At 37.6% G+C, this 21,693-nt stretch overlaps 1 protein-coding gene across 3 annotated transcripts in view; it reads left to right on the top strand.

The window, feature by feature from the left end:
* babam2 (BRISC and BRCA1 A complex member 2) overlaps positions 1-12,968 on the top strand; it is a 167,521-nt gene extending 154,553 nt beyond the window's left edge. Inside the window, exons 9-13 of one of the 3 annotated variants that reach the window (XM_061895704.1) lie at positions 6,869-6,939; positions 7,066-7,148; positions 7,272-7,425; positions 11,454-11,487; positions 11,613-11,639. In XM_061895704.1, coding sequence (XP_061751688.1) covers positions 6,869-6,939; positions 7,066-7,148; positions 7,272-7,425; positions 11,454-11,487; positions 11,613-11,624 — 354 coding nt within the window. In that variant the 3' untranslated portion in view covers positions 11,625-11,639. Of the gene's footprint in view, positions 1-6,868; positions 6,940-7,065; positions 7,149-7,271; positions 7,426-11,453; positions 11,539-11,612; positions 11,640-12,483 lie in introns of those variants that run through there. The other 2 variants (XM_061895703.1, XM_061895702.1) reach the window with 2 other exon arrangements.
* The last annotated feature ends 8,725 nt before the right edge of the window (positions 12,969-21,693 follow it).

Here is a 21,693-nt window from a genome sequence, read left to right as displayed (position 1 = left end):
ATAGCAGTTTGAAACAGAAATACTGTGATAGTAACATCCCGATACAACCGTACTTGTTGTGCTCGTGTGACAATGTTGAACACAGTGCTTAGGATGCCTCTGCCACACCAATTGGAAACATGTATTTTTAATTCATGACAGATAAAAATACCCATTTGATAAACATTTTACGATGACAACTACAGTTATGACAACTACTGTAGACATCTGTCTTTTGAAAGCTCCCAAAAATCGAAGGCTGACCAGCATCCTGAAATGCATAGTTTGACCTCACAGGTTCCGTTTTGTTTGGTTTTTTGGCAGATTTTGACAAAGAAAATAATTGCATGTATGTTAGATTTTTTTGTTTGTGCCTGTCTGGCTGCTGCTGTGGTAGTTTATCTCAGTTTGTGTCCAGCAAATCACCCCTTTACCTATGTGCCCTAATGATTTGCTAACTCATTGCCTTAGTAGTTCATATAGTTCAGATAGTTTGTTCTTTATTTTCCTTCTTGCCTGTAGTCCTTGAATGTTTGGTTATTAGCTCAAATTTGACAACAGTCTTGAGTTAGTTTGTCTGTTTTTGGGTCCACTCACCCACGCCTCCATTAGAGTAACAGTAATCAGTGTCAGTTTAAAATAGTTTGGTGCATTAGAACTAATAAATGCTTCTATTTTCTTCCTGCTTCCATTTTTAGCAGTTGGTCTTGGATCAAAACTATGGGCCCTTGCCGGTTCCACCTGCATGTAGTAGTGTAATAGAATACATTTTAGGGAAATGCACTTTAGGGTCACATATATTTGACCAGATATTTTCGTTCAGGCATAACTGTGAAGTCACATGTCAGGTCAGCTACTCTAAGGGAAAAAAGAGGGGGTGGTGTGAATGTTTTTATGACACAGAGATGTATTCATCACACAGCAGGAAGCACTTCCGGTGATGATAGTTTTTCACACTCCTTTACACAGATACAAGCACAAACATAGTAAATGACTGCGTGGGAAGCAGCCATGGGTGCGGGCAGGTTTGAATACTTGCAGAACAACATCACCTGTGTTGCATCACCCAAAGCTGAAGGCTAACATTACAGCAACAAATCACAACGAGTTGGGGGCAGGAAATCCTTTCTCAGAAAGTTAAATCACCCACATTTTGTACAGCACATGCATGCATCCGAACACTATTAAACAAACAGATTAGCATGTCTGCGCCCTTGCTGCTTATGATAAAAGGCAAGTGGCCTTAATCAAGCTGAGTCATGAAGCATATCCGTGGCCGTGTTACAGCTTTTGCAAAGAAGAGACTCATCATTGGGAAAATACAAGATACTCTCCAAAACAACACCTTTACATATTTTATGACTAGCCATTGTTGTGTTTTTGTTGAGCAAATAAGTAAATATCACACCACTATTACTACATACTGTACATAGTTACTTACCCACATACATAGATACATACTCTCCCAAATACAGTACATACTGTACATACATCCACACACACATTCACTGTACATACATACATATACACATACTGTACATATACAAACACATATGCATACCTACACTCAAGCAATATAATCACATTTTATCAAACATGTATTAACGTGGTTCACCTAGGGGAAACTGGGTAAAACTTGGCACACTGACAAAGCTTAACCAAGTGTTACGATAACAATCTACAAGGTTAATACAGTTCGCTTCTCTTTCTTCCCCTCCATGTATCTGCTTTCTTTTGTAATTCAAGTTATCATTATATGTACTCGATGTACTGTTGCATTTGAAACATTTGTATTGTTAATAATAGAAGTAATTGTTATTATTCATTATCAATAGTGCCATTTCTATTGGTATTTGTATTGCTCTATTTGTAGTGCAATAATGTTCATTGTCATTTCTATGTTATTTATATTTACTTCACTAACTGCTTATTTGCTATCACTTTTCGTATCATATTTGTACATATCGTATTTGCTGATGCTGTTCTTTTGTTGTTGTGGTTGTTATTGTTATTGTTGTTGAAATTGTTGTCTCTCTGTCTTTTCCCCCTCTGTCTTTTTTTTTTTTCTCTTTCTATCCCCTCCTGCTCTGGTCCGGCTGCACCAAACATTAATATAAATCAATTCAATAAAGTAGAATACAAATAAGGCAACAATAAATGTATCCTACACTTCGCTTTTATAAAGTAAGTCTGTACAGCAAATATGGGCGTCTACATAAACAATATGATTTGCCTGAGTAGCTGGACGGGACCAAAAAAAAAAGATATATAACACAATTATTAAAAACAGGTTAAGTGAAAATTAGTTCTGTAAAATGAGTGAATACATTGTTGAATGTAGTTGCGTTTTTGTCACTACAGAAGCCAATGGGAAAACTCTGGCCATTGTGAAAAATAATCATAATCATAATGTTATTGCCGTACGTGTGCTGATTTCATTTTGTTCAATGACCATGAGTGCAACTTAGAATATGCAAGAACCATTAAAAAACAATATTGTTAATCAAATTCATTAATGCCTATTTTTCACATAATGTACTTATTGAATGTTCATCTAAAGTCTCACTTTATAGGCACACAAATGATTTAAGAAAATTCACTTGTTATCAAACAGGTGTTTTCATGTGGACAGAGATTTAGTTAAAACCCAATTGTGTTGGAACTTAATAATTATGGAAGTTAAATAACTTCCATAATTTCAGGACTGTAAAGCCCGCCTAAATATAAGCGCACCCACTTAATTTTTGGACCAAGTCTATTGTGTACAGACAGTATGTTGGCTGCACATGTATTTAAGTCACAGGTGTATACATTTAAACATGCAATACTTACACAGAAGCTTTTGTTCATTTACAAATTTAACAAAAGACAGTGCCTGTAACACGGCTTACATTAGCCTACTGCAGGTATTTAGCGCTGTCTTCATCCTCCCCCTTCTGTGCCCTGGGGCCGTCATTTTTGGTGTTCGAATTGAGGGGAATCAAGGATGTTTCTTCTGGCATTTTCACTTTAGTCTCAAGGTGGGTCGCCACTAGACTTGTGCCATCTTCTTCAGCACACGGTTGTGCGGCCTTTCGGGGCCCGTTAGTTGTGGTGGATTTCCGTTCTGTGTGGTGGCCCTGTTTCCTTTTTCGATGGTTGGGCCAGCTGCATTCGGCTTTGGGGGGTGTGTCATGTGCATTTTGTCGTGTCTTCACCATGATGAGAGTGTGTCCTAAATCTGCTTAATAGCTGATGTAATGATTATGTGAGTGTGTTTAATTTAATGTGAGCAATATCATTGATCTGATTTGAAGAGGCTTGTAAACCTGGAAAAAACCATAAACTAGCTGCAGCATTGTGTAACGCGCAGGATTCAAAGCTTGGGAAAAAGGTTGCGGCTTATTGTCTGGAAATGACAGTGTATGGCTGTATGGCCTATTATAGAATGAACAATAGCATTTTTTGGAAGGATTCTATGAAAAACCACACCAGGAGGACGCAAGAGAGAGAATTGTCAACAAAACATAATTTTTTTCGGATAGACAAATGTGTGTTCTCCATGCTGCTTATGCGCTCTTTACTGAATTATGTGCTTCTTGAGATGTTTTCTTTCTTGGTAATTGGCGTGTTCTCTCTATTTGTCTGGAGCCAGTCCCCGTCATGGTTGGCTAATTTGCTTTCTGCAGGCATTCTCACCTGCTCAACCATGCCCTAACCATACCCCGAGCTCATCTTTTTTTAAATTAAAATAATTATTAATCACACCTGTCAACATGCAGTAGAGGTCGCACTGGACATTTTTTAACGTATATACTTTAAAGAAAATAAGGCAACCCTTAAAATTGCACTGGTGATATTATGCATGTTTTTGGCTGTCTCTGACGAAAAAGTGGTAAAACCTGCCCATCGTAGCTCAGAGAAGTTTGTACATCTCACTTTGACGGCTGTCAAAAATGCAGCTAAAAGAAAACACCATAACATTATATTATTTTTACTATTCTCACATAAACACTAAGCGCTGAATGGTGTCCTTTTTCTGTTGCCATGACAACAGTGTAAACATGCAATAAATTAAATGATCCTACCCATTTCACTTCAAGCAGTGTGGCTGGGGTTCATCGTTTATTACTGCAAAAATATCACAATGTAAAACAGACCTAAGACAAGTCCCTTTCTATGTCCATACCAATTAGAAAGGTGTGCCTTTCTCATGAAGTCAAACCACAGTTGGGAAAAACATTAGAGAAATAACTTTTTATGTACAGTTCACATATACATATGTAATATCTTTATTGAAGCCGCCTGCAACAGACAGTTCCTTTCAAGTAACATTTTGCAGATTATGTTAGAGCCTTTAAATGCAACAGCAGCTTATTTAACTGTCAACTGCTGTAAGAAAAAACTTTGTACTTATATGTGCACAAAGATGGCATGTAATGCTATTTGTACTCTGAATCCAAGCATTACAAACGTCACCCTTGTTAATCTTTCTCCCGTCCACAGCTTTGTTTACATTGTAGGTAGGTTCGTTCTGAATGCCTCTCACTTTGTTTTCACACCAAAAATACCTCTGAAAACATACCTTCTGTCATTCTCTACAAATAAAGTCTTTAACAAAACTTTTATTGTGACATGAGCTACGTGACAACTTTCTCTTGACTAGAAGAAATAAGGATTTGTCTTTGTTATAAATATAGCTTGGTCCAATTTGTTATATATTCTAACAAAGTGCAAATTGAATTTTAACCTATTTAAAACATGTCATCAAAATTCTAAAATTAATCTTAATCTTCAGTGTTTTTTTCATCATTTATTCTCTACAAAAAACCTTCCGTAAAAGGAAAAAAAATCTATGACGTAATGACAGACAGAAATACCTATTGTTTATATATATATATACTGTGTATATATATATATATACATATATATATATATATATATATATATATATAGATAGATAGATTTATTTATTAAAGGTAAATTGTGCAAATTGGCTATTTCTGGCAATTTATTTAAGTGTGTATCAAACTGGTAGCCCTTCGCATTAATCAGTACCCAAGAAGTAGCTCTTGGTTTCAAAAAAGGTTGGTGACCCCTGGGCTAGAGTATACAAATGAGTTTTAAGATGAGACTTAAATGCTTCTACTGAGGTAGCATCTCGAACTGTTACCGGGAGGGCATTCCAGAGTACTGGAGCCCGAATGGAAAAAGCTCTATAGTCCGCAGACTTTTTTTGGGCTTTGGGAATCACTAATAAGACGGAGTCCTTTAAATGAAGATTCCTTGCCGGGACATATGGTACAATACAATCAGCAAGATAGGCTGGAGCTAGACCGTGCAGTATTTCATACATAAGTAGTAAAACCTTAAAGTCACATCTTAAGTGCACAGGGAGCCAGTGCAGGTGAGCCAGTACAGGCGTAATATGATCAAACTTTCTTGTTCTTGTCAAAAGTCTAGCAGCCGCATTTTGTACCAACTGTAATCTTTTAATGCTAGACATGGGGAGACCCGAAAATAATACATTACAATAATCGAGACGAGACGTAACAAACGCATGGATAATGATCTCAGCGTCTTTAGTGGAGCGAATTTTAGCGATATTACAGAGATGAAAGAAGGCCGTTTTAGTAACGCTTTTAATGTGTGGCTCAAAGGAGAGAGTTGGGTCAAAGATAATACCCAGATTCTTTACCGAGTCGCCTTGTTTAACTGAACCTTTTGATTATATTATAGACCTTAGATGGTGAAATCCCTAAATTTGTTGCAATAGCTCGTTAAGAAATGTTGTTCTTAAACTGTTCGACAATTTGCTCACGCATTTGTTCACAAAGTGGTGACCCTCGCCCAATCCTTGTTTTTGAATGACTGAGCTTTTCATGGAAGCTGCTTTTATACCAAATCATGGCACCCACCTGTTCCTAATTAGCCTGTTCACTTGTGGGATGTTCCAAATAAGCGTTTGATGAGCATTCCTCAACTTCCTCAGTCTTTTTTGCCCGTTGTGCCATCTTTTTTTAAAATCAAATTCCAAATGAGCTATTATTTGCAAAAGATTAAGTTTTCCAGTTTGAAAGTTAAGTATCTTGTCTTTGCATGTGTGTACTAAAACACATGCAAGCTTAATAGCACAAGCCAAAGTTGTGTTCACAGAGAATTGCATATTTTTGTGAGCAGAATGGAGCACAGTCCTTTTTAGCAACAATATTGTCGGTCTGTTTATTTACTTATTTCATCTTATTGTTTAAAAAAACGTGTTTAAAAGATTTTAGTGTGTGTATAAGTACTAATTAGGCACATTCAACAATATTGCGAGAATAATGATAATTTTGGTCACAATAACCATGGTATGAAATTTTCATATCGTTCTATCCCTATAAATTACTATTCTGTTCTAAACTAGCTTTTCACAAAATTCCGTAAAATTGAAAAAGCATTGTTTTTGGACATTCGTACAGTGTCTTTCTGTGATGGCCCTGCGATGAGGTGGCGACTTGTCCAGGGTGTACCCCGCCTACCGCCTGAAAGCAGCTGAGATAGGCTCCAGCAACCTCAAAAGGGACAAGTGGTAGAAAATGGATGGATGGATGTACAGTATGTTTTTTTTTTAAGCATTAGTACCATCGTAAAAGTATCAAACTGTCACGTTTATCGGATATGTAACGATACACAACCTGTGGTGTAACTATTTATTCTGCCTTAGTGTTTTTTTTCCTCATTTAATTCAATATAATGTAGACAAGAAAGAAAAAGACAGCAATTTATTTAAAAAACAAAGAGCTTCTTAAAGTTGAATCAACTTCTAATTTGTTTCACATTACATGAGCATTGCTGTCAAGCCTTATCGAATTTTTCAGTTTTGTTTTTTGCAGTTTCTTTAAAGTAATCCTCTGTTTTTTATGTGAAGGTGCAGTATGTCATCCAAGGCTACCACAAGAGGCGGGAGTACATTGCTGCATTCCTTAGCCACTTTGGAATGTGAGTTAACAAGAGAGGATCACATCCTCTACTCAAGGCGTTAGCAGGCTTTTATTTGTCTCTGCCTCTAATCTTTTACCAGACTTCATAGTGTACATAATCAGTGTGTGTGTCTATGTGTTGCAGGGGAGTGGTGGAGTATGATGCTGAGGGATTTACAAAGCTTACCCTTCTACTCATGTGGAAAGATTTTTGCTTCCTAGTACACGGTAGGTGTAGTAAAAAAAAAGATCAAAGCGCCCTATGTTGAGGCATGCTTTTTGTTCATACAGAGCAACCTCTTCCTCTGAACCTCAATACCCCCTTAATTGTGTCGCTCCTCTACTTTGCAGTGGATCTCCCGCTGTACTTTCCCAGAGACCAGCCCACCCTCACGTTTCAGTCCGTGTACCACTTCACCAGCAGCGGCCAGCTTTATTCTCAGGTGCAAAAGGCGTATCCGTACAGCCCACGCTGGGACGGCAATGAGATGGCCAAGAGGGCGAAGTAAGCATAAATGTTACCCATTATAAGCCCTTCAGTGTCGAAGCCTTTTGGAACACTAAGTCTTTTTAGGACGATGAAGTATATAGTATGTGCCTTGACAAAGATGTGCATTATCGCCTTTGGCCTTAATAACACAAAATCTAAGGTCAAAATGCTTTATTTCTTGCCAAGCTTTCTGCAGGCCCTAATTTTAACCTAAGCTTTGTTTCTGTTTAAAGCAGTGATTCTCAATTGATGGGTACTGAATTTGGTACTTTTATACATATAAAGGAAAAAAATCATTGTAATTATTTTTTGTTACCATCGTTAATATGTAATGTGTATATTTTATCATGTGGTCTACTTAGACAATAATGAACAAACAAAAATATCACTGATCTATATTTTGTTAAAATAAGAGTACTCTCAATGCCAGTGTACAATTTGTGAAATTATGTGTGCATGGTTATGGTCATATCAAAAAAGACTGAGTGTGCACATTAAATGGCATATTGCCCACTGTTCTGTGTAAATACAGCAACAAGTGTTATAAAACTAATGTATGTATGTCTCACTTAGCTGTTTTTTTGTGGGTTAGCATGAACAATTACAGATCTGGTCGTTTGGGTTGTCAAGTTGTGCAATTAATAGCTGAACAGAACAGCTGAAATTTGATTAAAGTGAACTGTACATGTATATGTATTGGCGGGTAAGATTGGCTCAGCTCCCAGCATCATGGTGTACTCCAAAAGTAGCTTGTTTTTAAGTAAGCATTTCTTTACGGACATGTGGTACAGTAAGCGATATTGCTCCTGTGCTCCCTTTCGATAATAGTAACAGTAATTCATTACAGTATAAATCATTTGGAAATATTGATTTCTCCCTACTTACTGTTGTGTGGACGTCCCAAGGGTTAGTCTGTAGATGGCGCTTTAAGTTTGTTGTATTTTTAAAGAAGAAAATCGAGCCACAAGGTTTTCAAGTTGTTTTGTTGCCTACTGTGGCAAACGTGAAGTGTGTCCTTATGTTTTCTCGTCTTTTTCTTCCCGGTGTAGAAGACAAATTGTGATGATGTCTTGTATTGATACAAGCTTTTTCGGGTGAAAAATCGAAACACCCTGCCTGACAAAGACAGTAGTTCTGATTTGAGACCTTCATGCATGTCCACCCGCCCCTCTCCCCCATGGAACTGTGTTTGGATATTTTCCCGTTTCCAACCCCAAATTAAATATGATTGGATTTTGTCTTCGTCAACATTTTCGTCTCGTTTAAATCCGTTGACTAAATTGTCAATTAATTTTGTGATTGTTTTAGTCAACATGCTTTTGTTTTCATTTGTTATCTTTCTAATTTCGTCAAGGGAAAATAGGTCGTTGACGATAACAAAGACCAACATTTTTAGTCAACAAAATTAACGCTGGGCTAATTAAAGTCTGTTCTATCCTATCCCATTCAACTTAATACCAAGGAATATTCCCTAAATCCCGTAACACAGCTAGGACTAACCGAAATGGTACTTGCAAATTACACTCAGAAGTGAAAGAAAGCAAGATATAACCACTAAACAGAACAATTATTATTATCAGCTCATAGTTAAATGTGAAATTAAAAAAAGGAATTCACATTTTTTACTACCTGAGTAAACATACAGTGGGGCAAAAAAGTATTTAGTCAGCCACCGATTGTGCGAGTTCTCCCACTTAAAATGATGACAGAAGTCTGTAATTTTCATCATAGGTACACTTTAACTGTGAGAGTCAGAATGTGGAAAAAAAATACAGGAATTCACATTGTAGGAATTTTAAATAATTTATTTCTAAATTATGGTGGAAAATAAGTATTTGGTCAATTATTCAAAGCTCTCACTGATGGAAGGAGGTTTTGGCTCAAAATCTCATGATACATGGCCCCATTCATTATTTCCTTAACACGGATCAATCGTCCTGTCCCCTTAGCAGAAAAACAGCCCCAAAATATGAAGTTTCCACCCCCATGCTCCACAGTAGGTCTGGTGTTCTTGGGATTCAACTCAGTATTCTTCTTCCTCCAAACACGACAACAACAAATCTGTCATTAATCTATTAAGGCATGAAACAATTAAATCAATAATTAAATACAAAGTCAACTAGTTAAAGCTCAATTTGAATGAATCGTCCTCCCCCACCCTGTCCCTTGGCTCCAGCATCAAGTGCGATGGCGTAGTAATTCTGGGATGTTACTGACGTCACGTCCGGCTCAAGTCTCCCCCAATAAATACGCGTGGTGGTCAAGCTAGCTCTGTTTTAAATAGGTACTAGGTTCCATTTAGCCTTTCTCAAAGAAAAAAATGCCCTATGCTTGTTTTGTTTTTGGCTATACCGATCGTTCAAATTGCGAAAAAGGATATATACAATAATACAGTTTACCAAGAGCTAATTAAAAGGGGAGGAAGAGTGCAAGATTTTACGAAACGACGAGAAAAACATGTAACTCACACTCAGGTAGAAATGAGCTGAGTCGAAGAATGCATGAGTTTGCAGTGATCCCTCGGTTAAAAGGTTGTTTTAAATACTTTTAACATTTATTATTTTCCATTTTGGTACTATCTTGATATTATTTGTATTTGTTAAACACATGATTGCTATAAGTCTAAATAAAATTTAAAAAAGCAAATTGGAGTATAAAGAGCTAAGCATTTACCAAAGGCAACAATCATGAATTAAGCTTTCAGAAAATAGACAATGTTGACATCTATACTTATATTTAATAACAGGGGAAACACGCTACTCGTAAATGGTGCGTGCCACCGCAATAAACATCAGTAGACGCAAAGTTAAATCATGAAATGCAACCTTACCCGAGCAAAAACGATGCATATTTATTCGGGAGTCTTGATACCAATGTCCTTGACCCAGCCACACACAAAGAAGTTTTAGACCTCAATGCTTTTCCAAGTTTCCATCTGTTTTGTCATGTAGAATGGTGTCTGGAGCACAATAGTTCGATATGTCTGAGAACCCGACTGACAAATAATCTTTGATATCAAGCAACAAATCTTTTATTGATAAAGTATAGGGATTTATTCCATTGTAGAGATGCGCGGTTTGCGGTCTCATCCCCGGATAAACCGCGGGTCGGGCGGGTGAGATGACGAAAAAATAGATTTTAATTAGATTCGGGCGGGTGGCGGTTGAACCAACCGGAAATATTTGATATACATGGTTCTGGGATCCTTTGCCATTCAAAGAGCCATTTAAGACCCGTGTCACAAAGCGAAGAAGACAATAGGACACGCTAATATAATCTAGAATGACTGCCGGCAGTCACCCAGTTAATAAGTATTAGGGCGTGCTATGAAGTCATTGGCTTTGTCGCCTTCTACAGCATGTACGATCTGCTTGTCAGTCCAGCAACATGATGTGTGTGGCTTCCGCAGACACACGCACACGACTGCAAGGCATACTGGGTGACACAGAGTACACTAAGGGTTGTGATATAAACAATTTTCACACTCTCAGTAATATGCGCCACGCTGTGAAGCCACACTAAACAAGATTGACAAACACATTTCTGGAGAACATCCTTACAGTAACTCAACATAAACGCAACACAACAAATACCCCGAATCCTTTGTATCCGTGACTATTCCTGAATATATTTTCACAGCACGCCCATATTCTTGTTATCAGGATGAACGCCATTGGATATTTGCGAGAACGTTAGCGACTCTCATTGTCTTCATTACTCTGTGAAACGGGTTTAAATAGCTCTGTGAGTGTTAAAGGTGGCCGACCTCTGATGTATTTGATCGGGCGGGTGGCGGGCGGTTGCGATTCTGATAAAATGTTGGTTCGGGTGAACGGCAGGTGGATGACAACTTTGGTGATGCGGTTGCGGATGATATAATTGCCTATCCGCGCATCTCTATTCCATTGCATTGTTAGATTTTTTTGTTCATATCTGCTTTTTGCTGGAAATTTAAGCCTCTTTTTTAATCGGATATTTCGCACCTTGCTTGCTGTACAACAGCCATCTTGGCTTGGTTGACCACCAATGGTTTTCACTTCCAGGAAGACTTCATGTGTCGGATACAAGCCATTGCAAGTACGCCCCTGCACCCTCACACTTTGCCAGCCGTGACTTAAGGCAGATCTGACAAATGTTTGTTTACTTTCAAGACGTCATCACACGCGATGTTCGGCTTTGTTTGTGCTCTTTTTATTAAGCAGATGACCGTTTAAACGACAACATTTTTGGCGAAATATTCATCAGCTTGGGGTATGTAAACTGTTCAGTTCAGTTAATTTATTTATTTCATTCATAAAAAAATCAAACAAAGGAATAAAATAAAATAAAAATCTATCAACATAACTTTAAAGTAAAATATGAATGACAAGGAGCAGAAAGAAGTACAAAAATTTATAATATCTGCCCCGTGTTCTGTAGTGTATTTGTGTTCGAAGCCATTATTTACATGCAGTAGCAAAAGTCTGTTTAAAACCATGAGTGTCATTGTTATGAAATGATTAATTATGCTAATTACTTGCTTCTGTGGGTTTCTGGTCGGCCGTCTTTCTCCTCGCACTCGAGAGTGTAGGGAGGTTTGCGAGCTTTCTTCCTTTTGAGGGAGGTACTTCGCCCTTCCTCCCTACCTGATGAAAATTTGAACGCCTTTTGATTGAAGTGAACACGCAAAACCAAGGAGGAAGAGCAAAAACAAGGGCGGAAGAGGAGTATTGGAATTCAGCCCAAATAATTAAGTAATTCATTAAATGAGTAAATATAGTTTACATGATATTAATTAATGATACATTTAATACATTATTTAAATTGTTATTTATTTATTTACTTTAGGTCTAACTTTCAGTTTCATCTTACTTTGGTTGTGTCTTCCCATCTTGCATGTGCTTTGGTGATTTGTGTGTGTTTTTGTACATTTCTGCGCCTTTCAAACTGCAATTGTTTTGGTAGTTTGTGTGTGCTTTGTACTTTGCAGTGCGTTTTCCCGTTTTGGTCACCGAACTGTCAACAGAGTTGGTTACCTTTTCTACAGTACTGCGTTCTCACACTGTGCACCACCTTCCTCTCTCTGTTGCCCAGGGCTTACTTCAAGACCTTCATCCCTCAGTTCCAAGAAGGAGCATTTGCCAATGGGAAACTGTAGTGCCCTGCGGCTCCAGGACATGCCTGTGGTTATTGTGGATGTGTTGGTACATGCCATAGCGTACTTGTGCATGGGTACACACAGGCCAACATGATCCCTCCAGAATTTACGAAGGAATCATAGAGAATGTTAAACAGTAAAGTACATTTGAACTGGACTATTTTCCGACAAGTCTCACTGCACGGGTAAACTCTCACAGTAATTCAGTCCATAAAAATGGTGATGAATCTATATTCATCAAACATCACACACTGTACTCACGCAACCCTCGAGCCTAGACTAACTACTGCTAAGCTATAACCAGTACTTCCTGAGAGTAAAGGCATTTGATTTGATTTACTATATTTTGTCTTAATTTCAGTGGTAAGCCACATATTACATTCCTCACATCCATCAATAAAACACAAATTAAAAAACTCAATAGTTTATTGCTCTTTTTATTGACACAGCGATACAATGCTCTAGTGATGGGTCAAGCGATACTGAAACATCAATGCCTAATAAAACACAAGTAATGAAACTATATTCTTTGATGCTTCATGCCAGGAAGCGCTTCTTTCAGCTCACGAGAGACGGTTTGTACTAAAAGAAGTCGAAGGAGTGGCAGACCGTGTTGACATCGGTTTTGTCTCCATCATCGATCTGAATGGAACTTGGAAAAAGGACAGATAGTGTGACCGATTTCATTTTATAACACCAAATAAGGTAAATGTTATTCTTTTCCTGTCCACTAATTTGTCACAAGGTGAAAGGCAGCTTTAGCATTGGGACCCCAAGATGTAGGATCCATCCATTTTCTACCGCTTATTCCCTTTGGGGTCGCGGGGGGCGCTGGTGTCTATCTCAGCTACAATCGGGCATAGGGCGGGGTACACCCTGGACAAGTCGCCACCTCATTAGAGGGCCAACACAGACAGACAACCTATCCCCAGGTGCATGTCTTTGGAAGTGGGAGGAAGCCGGAGTACCCGCAGGGAACCCACGCAATCACGGGGAGGACATGCAAACTCCACACAGAAAGGTCCCGAGCCCGGGATAGAACCCAGGACTACTCAGGACCTTCGTATTGTGAGGCAGACGCACTAACCCCTCTTCCACCGTGCTTCCCGTGACTATAGATAATATTGTTTAGTAAACAAAAGAAAAGGCACTCACAAATGAGTGCGAGAGCATGTAACTAGGAGTAGAAAAAGGAACAAAGTGATAATTAGGGCACAATACACTCAATTTATTTCAATGATTGATAGGCAGAGCATAGCAATGGTCCGAGGCATACAAAATAAGAGTAATGGACAGGAACTTAAACTGTACACAAACAGGAAATAAACAACAGAAGTCCAAAACAGTCACAATGGTATAACTTATTTAGCTTATTGAACACAGTTGCGTGTTTCATATTACTTTCTATGCAGCTGTTTGTTAAATGTTGCTTACTATTAATTTTATTTGCAGGTCAAAAGTATTGACTAATGTAATTATTAAATACTAACACACTATCAGTGCAGTGTCAATACAGCTAGTGTGTGTGCCATACACTCACTGAGGTGTCATTACCAGTCACAGCTATTTTCACATTTAAATAACTTTATGTTAGTCGTACGGCTTAGTACACATACTTATATTTCCAGACTAAAATTAAGAATTGCGTTATAACTTTTTAATTGCACTACTGAGAGAAGACCATTATTGCAGACAATTTCACAATAATTTGTCCAAGGAATTTAACAGGTAACACTTTGTTCAGCAGAAGTGCCCGGGACTTCACAGTATTGCACAGATGACACCCTTGCACTGAGGGAGCAAGCTGAACTGGTTTTAACTGGTGGCAAACAGTCCCAGGTCTGTGCTGTTAAGAAAAAAATATGTCGACAGGAAGCTGAATGTGAGTGATAAAAGAATAACCTTGCTATGCTGACAATATAGCCACCATGTTTTGATGTACAACGAGCCCTGCACACTAGGGATGTGAATATTTATTCAACTCATGATTCAATCCAATGACGATTTTTGGGGTGACAATTCGATTCAGAATCGATCCTAGAATCAAAACCGATTCATGCAATATATTATTTGATGTCCAAATTGTAATGCGAACTTTTAAAAACACGTTACAAAAGAGCTCCTCTTTTGCTGACTTGTGCAAATGCAAAAAAAAAAATTAAAGTTAAGTTAAAGTAGTGAAGTGAAGTATATTTATATAGCGCTTTTCTCAAGTGACTCAAAGCGCTTTACATAGTGAAACCCAATATCTAAGTTACATTTAAACCAGTGTGGGTGGCACTGGGAGCAGGTGGGTAAAGTGTCTTGCCCAAGGACACAACAGCAGTGACTAGGATGGCGGAAGCGGGAATCGAACCTGCAACCCTCAAATTGCTGGCACGGCCACTCTATCAACCGAGCTATACCCCCAAAGTACCAATGATTGTCACACACACACACACACACTAGGTGTGGTGAAATGTGTCTTCTGCATTTGACCCATTGCCTTGATCACCCCCTGGGAGGTGAGGGGAGCAGTGGGCAGCAGCGGTGCCGCGCCCGGGAATCATTTATGGTGATTCAACCCCCAAATCCAACCATTGATGCTGAGTGCCGAGCAGGGAGGTAATGGGTCCCATTTTTTAATAGTCTTTGGTATGACTCGGCCGGGGTTTGAACTCAAAACCTACCGGGCACCCCTACTGGCCCCAACTGGGCTCAAATTCATGATGCTAGCCAGTCAGCTACTGTTACAGCCCAGTTTCATGGCCTACTGATCAGCTCTCAAGGCATCAGAGAGTAAAGTCTCACTTAAAGTTCTAGCGCACAGCTGAGCTAGCAGGCATCTATCTACATATGGGCTAAGGCAGGGGTCACCAACGCGGTGCCCGCGGGCACCAGGTAGCCCGTAAGGACCAGATGAGTCGCCCACTGGCCTGTTCTAAAAATAGCTCAAATAGCAGCACTTACCAGTGGGCTGCCTCTATTTTTTTAAATGTTATTTATTTACTAGCAAGCTGGTCTCTCTTTGCTCGACATTTTTAATTCTAAGAGAGACAAAACTCAAATAGAATTTGAAAATCCAAGAAAATATTTTAAAGACTTTGTCTTCACTTGTTTAAATAAATTCATTTATTTTTTTTACTTTGCTTCTTATAACTTTCAGAAAGACAATTTTAGAGAAAAAAATACAACCTTAAAAATAATTTTAGGATTTTTAAACACATATACCTTTTAACCTTTTAAATTCCTTCCTCTTCTTTCCTGACAATTTAAATCAATGTTCAAGTAAATTTATTTTTTTATTGTAAAGAATAATAAATACTTTTTAATATAATTCTTCATTTTAGCTTCTGTTTTTTCGACGAAGAGTATTTGTGAAATATTTATTTAAACTTATTATGATTAAAATTTAAAAAAAAATGTGTCTTTGTTAGAAATATAGCTTGGTCCAATTTGTTATATATTTTAACAAAGTGCAGATTGGATTTTAAACTATTGAAAACATGTCATCAAAATTTTAAAATTAATCTTAATCAGGAAAAATTACTAATGACGTTCCATAAATCCTTTTTTTAATTTTTTCAAAAAGATTCGAATTAGCTAGTTTTTCTCTTCATTTTTTCGGTTGAATTCTGAATTTTAAAGAGTCAAAATCTATTTATAAAAATATTTTTCTGTTTTTCTCTTTTTTTTCGGTTGGATTTTGAATTTTAAAGAGTCGAAATGTATTTATACAAATATTTTTCTGTTTCTATATATATTTATTGTGAGAAATCATTAAGATGATCAGTGTTTCCACAAGGATAAATATAATTAATTATTAATAATAACAGAGTTAAAGGTAAATTGAGTAAATTGGCTATTTCTGGCAATTTATTTAAGTGTGTATCAAACTGGTAGCCCTTCGCATTAACCAGTACCCAAGAAGTAGCTCTTGGTTTCAAAACGGTTGGTGACCCCTGGGCTAAGGTATACAGTACAGGCCAAAAATGGACACACCTTCTCATTCAATGTGTTTTCTTTATTTTCATGACTATTTACATTGTAGATTGTCACTGAAGACATCAAAACTATGAATGTACACATGTTGAGAAGGTGAAATAAATGAAAAAATGTTTTATATTCTAGTTCCTTCAAAATAGCCACCCTTTGCTCTGATTACTGTTTTGCACACTCTGGGCATTCTCTCGGTGAGCTTCAAGAGGTAGTCACCTGAAAGGGTTTTCACTTAGCTGATGTCATAGTTTTGATGCCTTCAGTGACAATCCACAATGTAAATAGTCATGAAAATAAAGAAAACGCATTGAAATGAGAAGGTGTGTCCAAACTTTATTTTTCTTTTTCTTTTTTTTCCTTCTTTGTCATGAAAAAGGGACGTTTTTGTCATGAAAAAGGGAGGTTTTTTGTGGTTGGTGCACTATTTGTAAGTGTATATTGTGTTTTTTATGTTGATTTAATAAAAAAATTAAAAATAAAAATGTTTTTTATTTTATTTTTTTTTTATAAAAAATTATTCTGCGGCCCGGTACCAATCGGGCCACGGCCCGGTGGTTGGGAACCACTGCCCTAGAGGGGGGGTTGCACATATTTGAGGTCCTCTCCAAGGTTTCTCATAGTCATCATTGTCACTGGCGTCCCGCAGGGTGTGAATTCTCCCAGCCCACTGGGTGTGAGTTTTCCATGCCCTTTTGTGGGTTCTTTCGAGGATGGCGTAGTCGTAATGGTTTGTACAGTCCTTTGAAACATTTGTGATGTAGAGCTATATAAATAAACATTGATTGATTGATTGATATTTAGTCTCCCGGCTGATAAGCAGGTAGCATCTAATTATGTCACTATACACCATGTGAAAAAGCTCCCCTAATGTAATATTAATCACATCCATTACCGCAGTGGTCCCCAACCACCGGCCCGCAGCTCGATTGGTACCGGGCAGCAAAATAATTTTTAATTATTATTATTTTTTTTTTATATATATATATATATATATATATATATATATATATTATCATTTAATCAACATAAAAAACACAAGATAAACTTACTATTAGTGCACCAACCCAAAAAACCTCCCTTTTTCATGACAAAAACAAAACAAAAAGTTTTTGTTTAGTTATTGTGTACTAGATTTGATTAAACAATTGTATGTCAATGAATCAATCAATCAATGTTTATTCATATCGCCCTAAATAACAAGTGTCTGAAGGGGCTGCACAAGCCACAACGACATCCTCGATTCAGATCCCATATCGGGCCAAGGAAAAACTCAACCCAGTGGGATGACAATGAGAAACCTTGGAGAGGACCACAGATGTGGGTGACCCCCACTCCACCCCCCTAGGGGAGACCGGTACAATGGACGTCGAGTGGTCTAGCATAATATTGTGAAAGTCCAGTCCATAGTGGATCTAACATAATAGTGAGAGTCCAGTCCATAGTGGGTCCAGCCGGAGACCATCCTAAACAGAGACAGGTCAGCAGTGCAGAGATGTCCCCAACCGATGCACAGGTGAGCGGTCCACAACTGGTCCTGACTCTGGACAGCCAGCACTTTATTCATGTAATAAAAGAGAATAAGGAAGTAGTTTAAATATTGTGTTGATATTGTTACAAAGTCGATAAAAAAATCCCATAATTTACAATGAATATAAAACAGCTTTCCGCTCAGTAGAAGTAAGAAGAAAGATCATCTTTATTGTCACATTTAAAATGTACAGTGAAATGTGTCTTTTACATTTAACCAATCCTTTTGAGGAGCAAAAGAAATCCTTCATGTGAGGACCGGATCTAATTTGCAGATCAACATGTGGCTCAGTGAAGCACCAATGTGTGGGCCGACCTGCGGGCAAAGTGGGCGAAGTGCCTTGCATCAGTGTCACTTCTGTTGTGGGACCCGAAACAAAAAGGTAAGTCACACCTGAACATGATGTGGATTACTTGTGTTAAATTAATCATTGTAACAGAACAAGTCTACACTCTTGCTACAAGCCATGCCTGTACCCTATACATTTTTTTACTCCACAGGTATCAACTCTTGATCCATTTTGCCGAGACTTTTCAAAAATGTCTACTGTATGTAGGAGCTCTGTTGATTTTAATTGGTATCAAAATATTACGGTGGCGTAACAAACATTTAGGGGACACAGGGTAGCCTTTATAGCAATTTAAAGCAATTGTCATTCTCATTATAAAAAAAAACACAAAAAAAATGCTATTATTCTCCAAAAAGAAAGTGTCTTGTGGTAACATTTTCGAGTGTCTGGAACAGACTACATACGGTGGGGCAAAAGAGTATTTAGTCAGCCACCGATTGTGCAAGTTTTCCCACTTAAAATGATGACAGAAATCTGTAATTTTTATCATAAGTACACTTCAACTGTGGGAGACAGAATGTGAAAAAAAAATCCAGAAATTCACATTGTAGGAATTTTAAAGAATTTATTTGTAAATTATGGTGGAAAATAAGTATTTGGTCAACCATTCAAAGCTCTCACTGATGGAAGGAGGTTTTGGCTCAAAATCTCACGATACATGGCCCCATTCATTCTTTCCTTAACACGGATCAATCGTCCTGTCCCCTTAGCAGAAAAACAGCCCCAAAGCATGATGTTTCCACCCCCATGCTTCACAGTAGGTATGGTGTTCTTGGGATGCAACTCAGTATTCTTCTTCCTCCAAACACGACGAGTTGAGTTTATACTAAAAAGTTATATTTTGGTTTCATCTGACCACATGACAGTCTCCCAATCCTCTGCTGTATCATCTATGTATCCATTTTGGTATAAACTCAACTCGTCGTGTTTGGAGGAAGAACAATACTGAGTTGCATCCCAAGAACACCACACCTACTGTGAAGCATGGGGGTGGAAACATCATGCTTTGGGGCTGTTTTTCTGCTAAGGGGACAGGACGATTGATCCGTGTTAAGGAAAGAATGAATGGGGCCATGTATCGTGAGATTTTGAGCCAAAACCTCCTTCCATCAGTGAGAGCTTTGAATGGTTGACCAAATACTTATTTTCCACCATAATTTACAAATAAATTCTTTAAAATTCCTACAATGTGAATTTCTGGATTTTTTTTTCACATTCTGTCTCCCACAGTTGAAGTGTACCTATGATAAAAATTACAGATTTCTGTCATCATTTTGGTGGCTGACTAAATACTTTTTTCCACACTGTATAACTTGAGACATGCTAACGTTAGATTCAAGAGTCTTTATTGTCAGTTTGCCATGTGTCCAACGCACACAGAGCATCAAAATTGTCTTTCTCCATGGTATAGTCACAAAAAAAAACAGTAATAGTATAACAGTGCGAGAAGATATACCTGTATAGAGAACATTATAGAATGTAAACTTATAAATAAGATTCATATGCATTTAAGTAGGTAAAATCAACTGTGCAAACACTGCTAATGTGCAGAAGCATCATTTAATACTGGACATATGCAAACTGTTAATATGCCTGACGTTTATAGGTAATTTTGTAAGTATACACCGTAGAGCAGTGGTTCTCAACCTTTTTTCAGTGATGTACACCCTATGAACATTTTTTTAATTCAAGCACCCCCTAATCGGAGCAAAACATTTTTGGTTGAAAAAAAGAGATAAAGAAGTCAAATACAACACTATGTCATCAGTTTCTGATTTATTAAATTGTATAACAGTGCAAATTATTGCTCATTTGTATTTGTTTTTCTTTAACTATTCTGAAAAAAAGATATAAAAATAACTAAAAACTTGTTGAAAAATAAACAAGTGATTCAATTATAAATAAATATTTCTACACATAGAAGTAATCATCAACTTAAAGTGCCCTCTTTGGGGATTGTAATAGAGATCCATCTGGATTCATGAACTTAATTCTAAACATTTCTTCACAAAAAAAGAAATCTTTACCATCAATATTTATGGAAAATGTCCACAAAAAATCTAGCTGTCAACACTGAATATTGCATTCTTGCATTTCTTTTCACAGTTTATGAACTTACATTCATATTCTGTTAAAGTTTTTTTCAATAAATATATTTATAAAGGATTTTTGAATTGTTTTGCTATTTTTAGAATATTTAAAAAAAATCTCACGTACCCCTTGGCATACCTTCAAGTACCCCCAGGGGTACGCGTACCCCCTTTTGAGAACCACTGCCAGAGAGTCATAATTTGGTTGGCTACTTGATACATGCTAATTGTTAGCATGCTAAAAAAAACAGTAACGATATAACCGTACAAAGGAATACACAGTAGAGAGAACATTTTTAAACATAAAATGCGAAAGCATAAGTGTATACAGTATGTTACAGACATAGGGTTATTTTTAGCCTGTGGCGACAATCATTGGTACTTTAAACTTTCAATGCAAACAATGCCAACGTGCAAAAGTATGTTAGCTTTTTGAGCAAATTTTGCAGGTATACACCTCAGAGTCAAATACTTTGGTGCTTGACACATGCTAACCATTAGCATGTTCATTTTTTTTTAGCTAATTTTGCAGGTCTACAACTTAGTCATCTAACACGGTACTTGACACATGTTAACTGGGGTGGTATAGCTCGGTTGGTAGAGTGGCCGTGCCAGCAACTTGAGGCTTCCAGGTTCGATCCCCGATTTCCCCATCCTAGTCACTGCCGTTGTGTCCTTGGGCAAGACACTTTACCCACCTTCTCCCAGTGCCACCCACACTGGTTTGAATGTAACTTCGATATTGGATTTCACTATGTAAAGCGTTTTGAGTCACTAGAGAAAAAGCGCTATATAAATATAATTCACTTCACACAACTGTTAGCATGTTAACCTACTGCTGGCTAACGTTTCCGTCTAACTTGGGCTTTTCGTCAATTTCTGCCGAAATTGCATATTCTAGTTGGATTTAAACAATTTCTTATGTGATAAATTGTTTTGGTTTTTGCAATGGATCGATAACAAAAAACTCTGTATTTTTGGTTTGATACATTAAATGAACAATGCAGTTAACAGACAGATTAGGGTTCTAATGGGAACATCTGGCGTGCAAAATCTGCGCGTTCTCTTCGCGCTTACGTAGATTTTTTTCATCCATCCCAAAACATGTATCGTATTTTTCGGATTATAAATCGATCCGGAGTATACGTCGCACCGGCCGAAAATGCATAATAAAGAAGGAAAAAAACATATATCCGTCGCA

This window comes from Nerophis ophidion, linkage group LG03 (assembly GCF_033978795.1).
Source record: "Nerophis ophidion isolate RoL-2023_Sa linkage group LG03, RoL_Noph_v1.0, whole genome shotgun sequence".
In the NCBI taxonomy this organism is placed as follows: Eukaryota; Metazoa; Chordata; class Actinopteri; order Syngnathiformes; family Syngnathidae; genus Nerophis; species Nerophis ophidion.
Note: the sequence above shows the minus strand (reverse complement) of the source record. Positions and strands in the feature narration are given on the sequence as shown.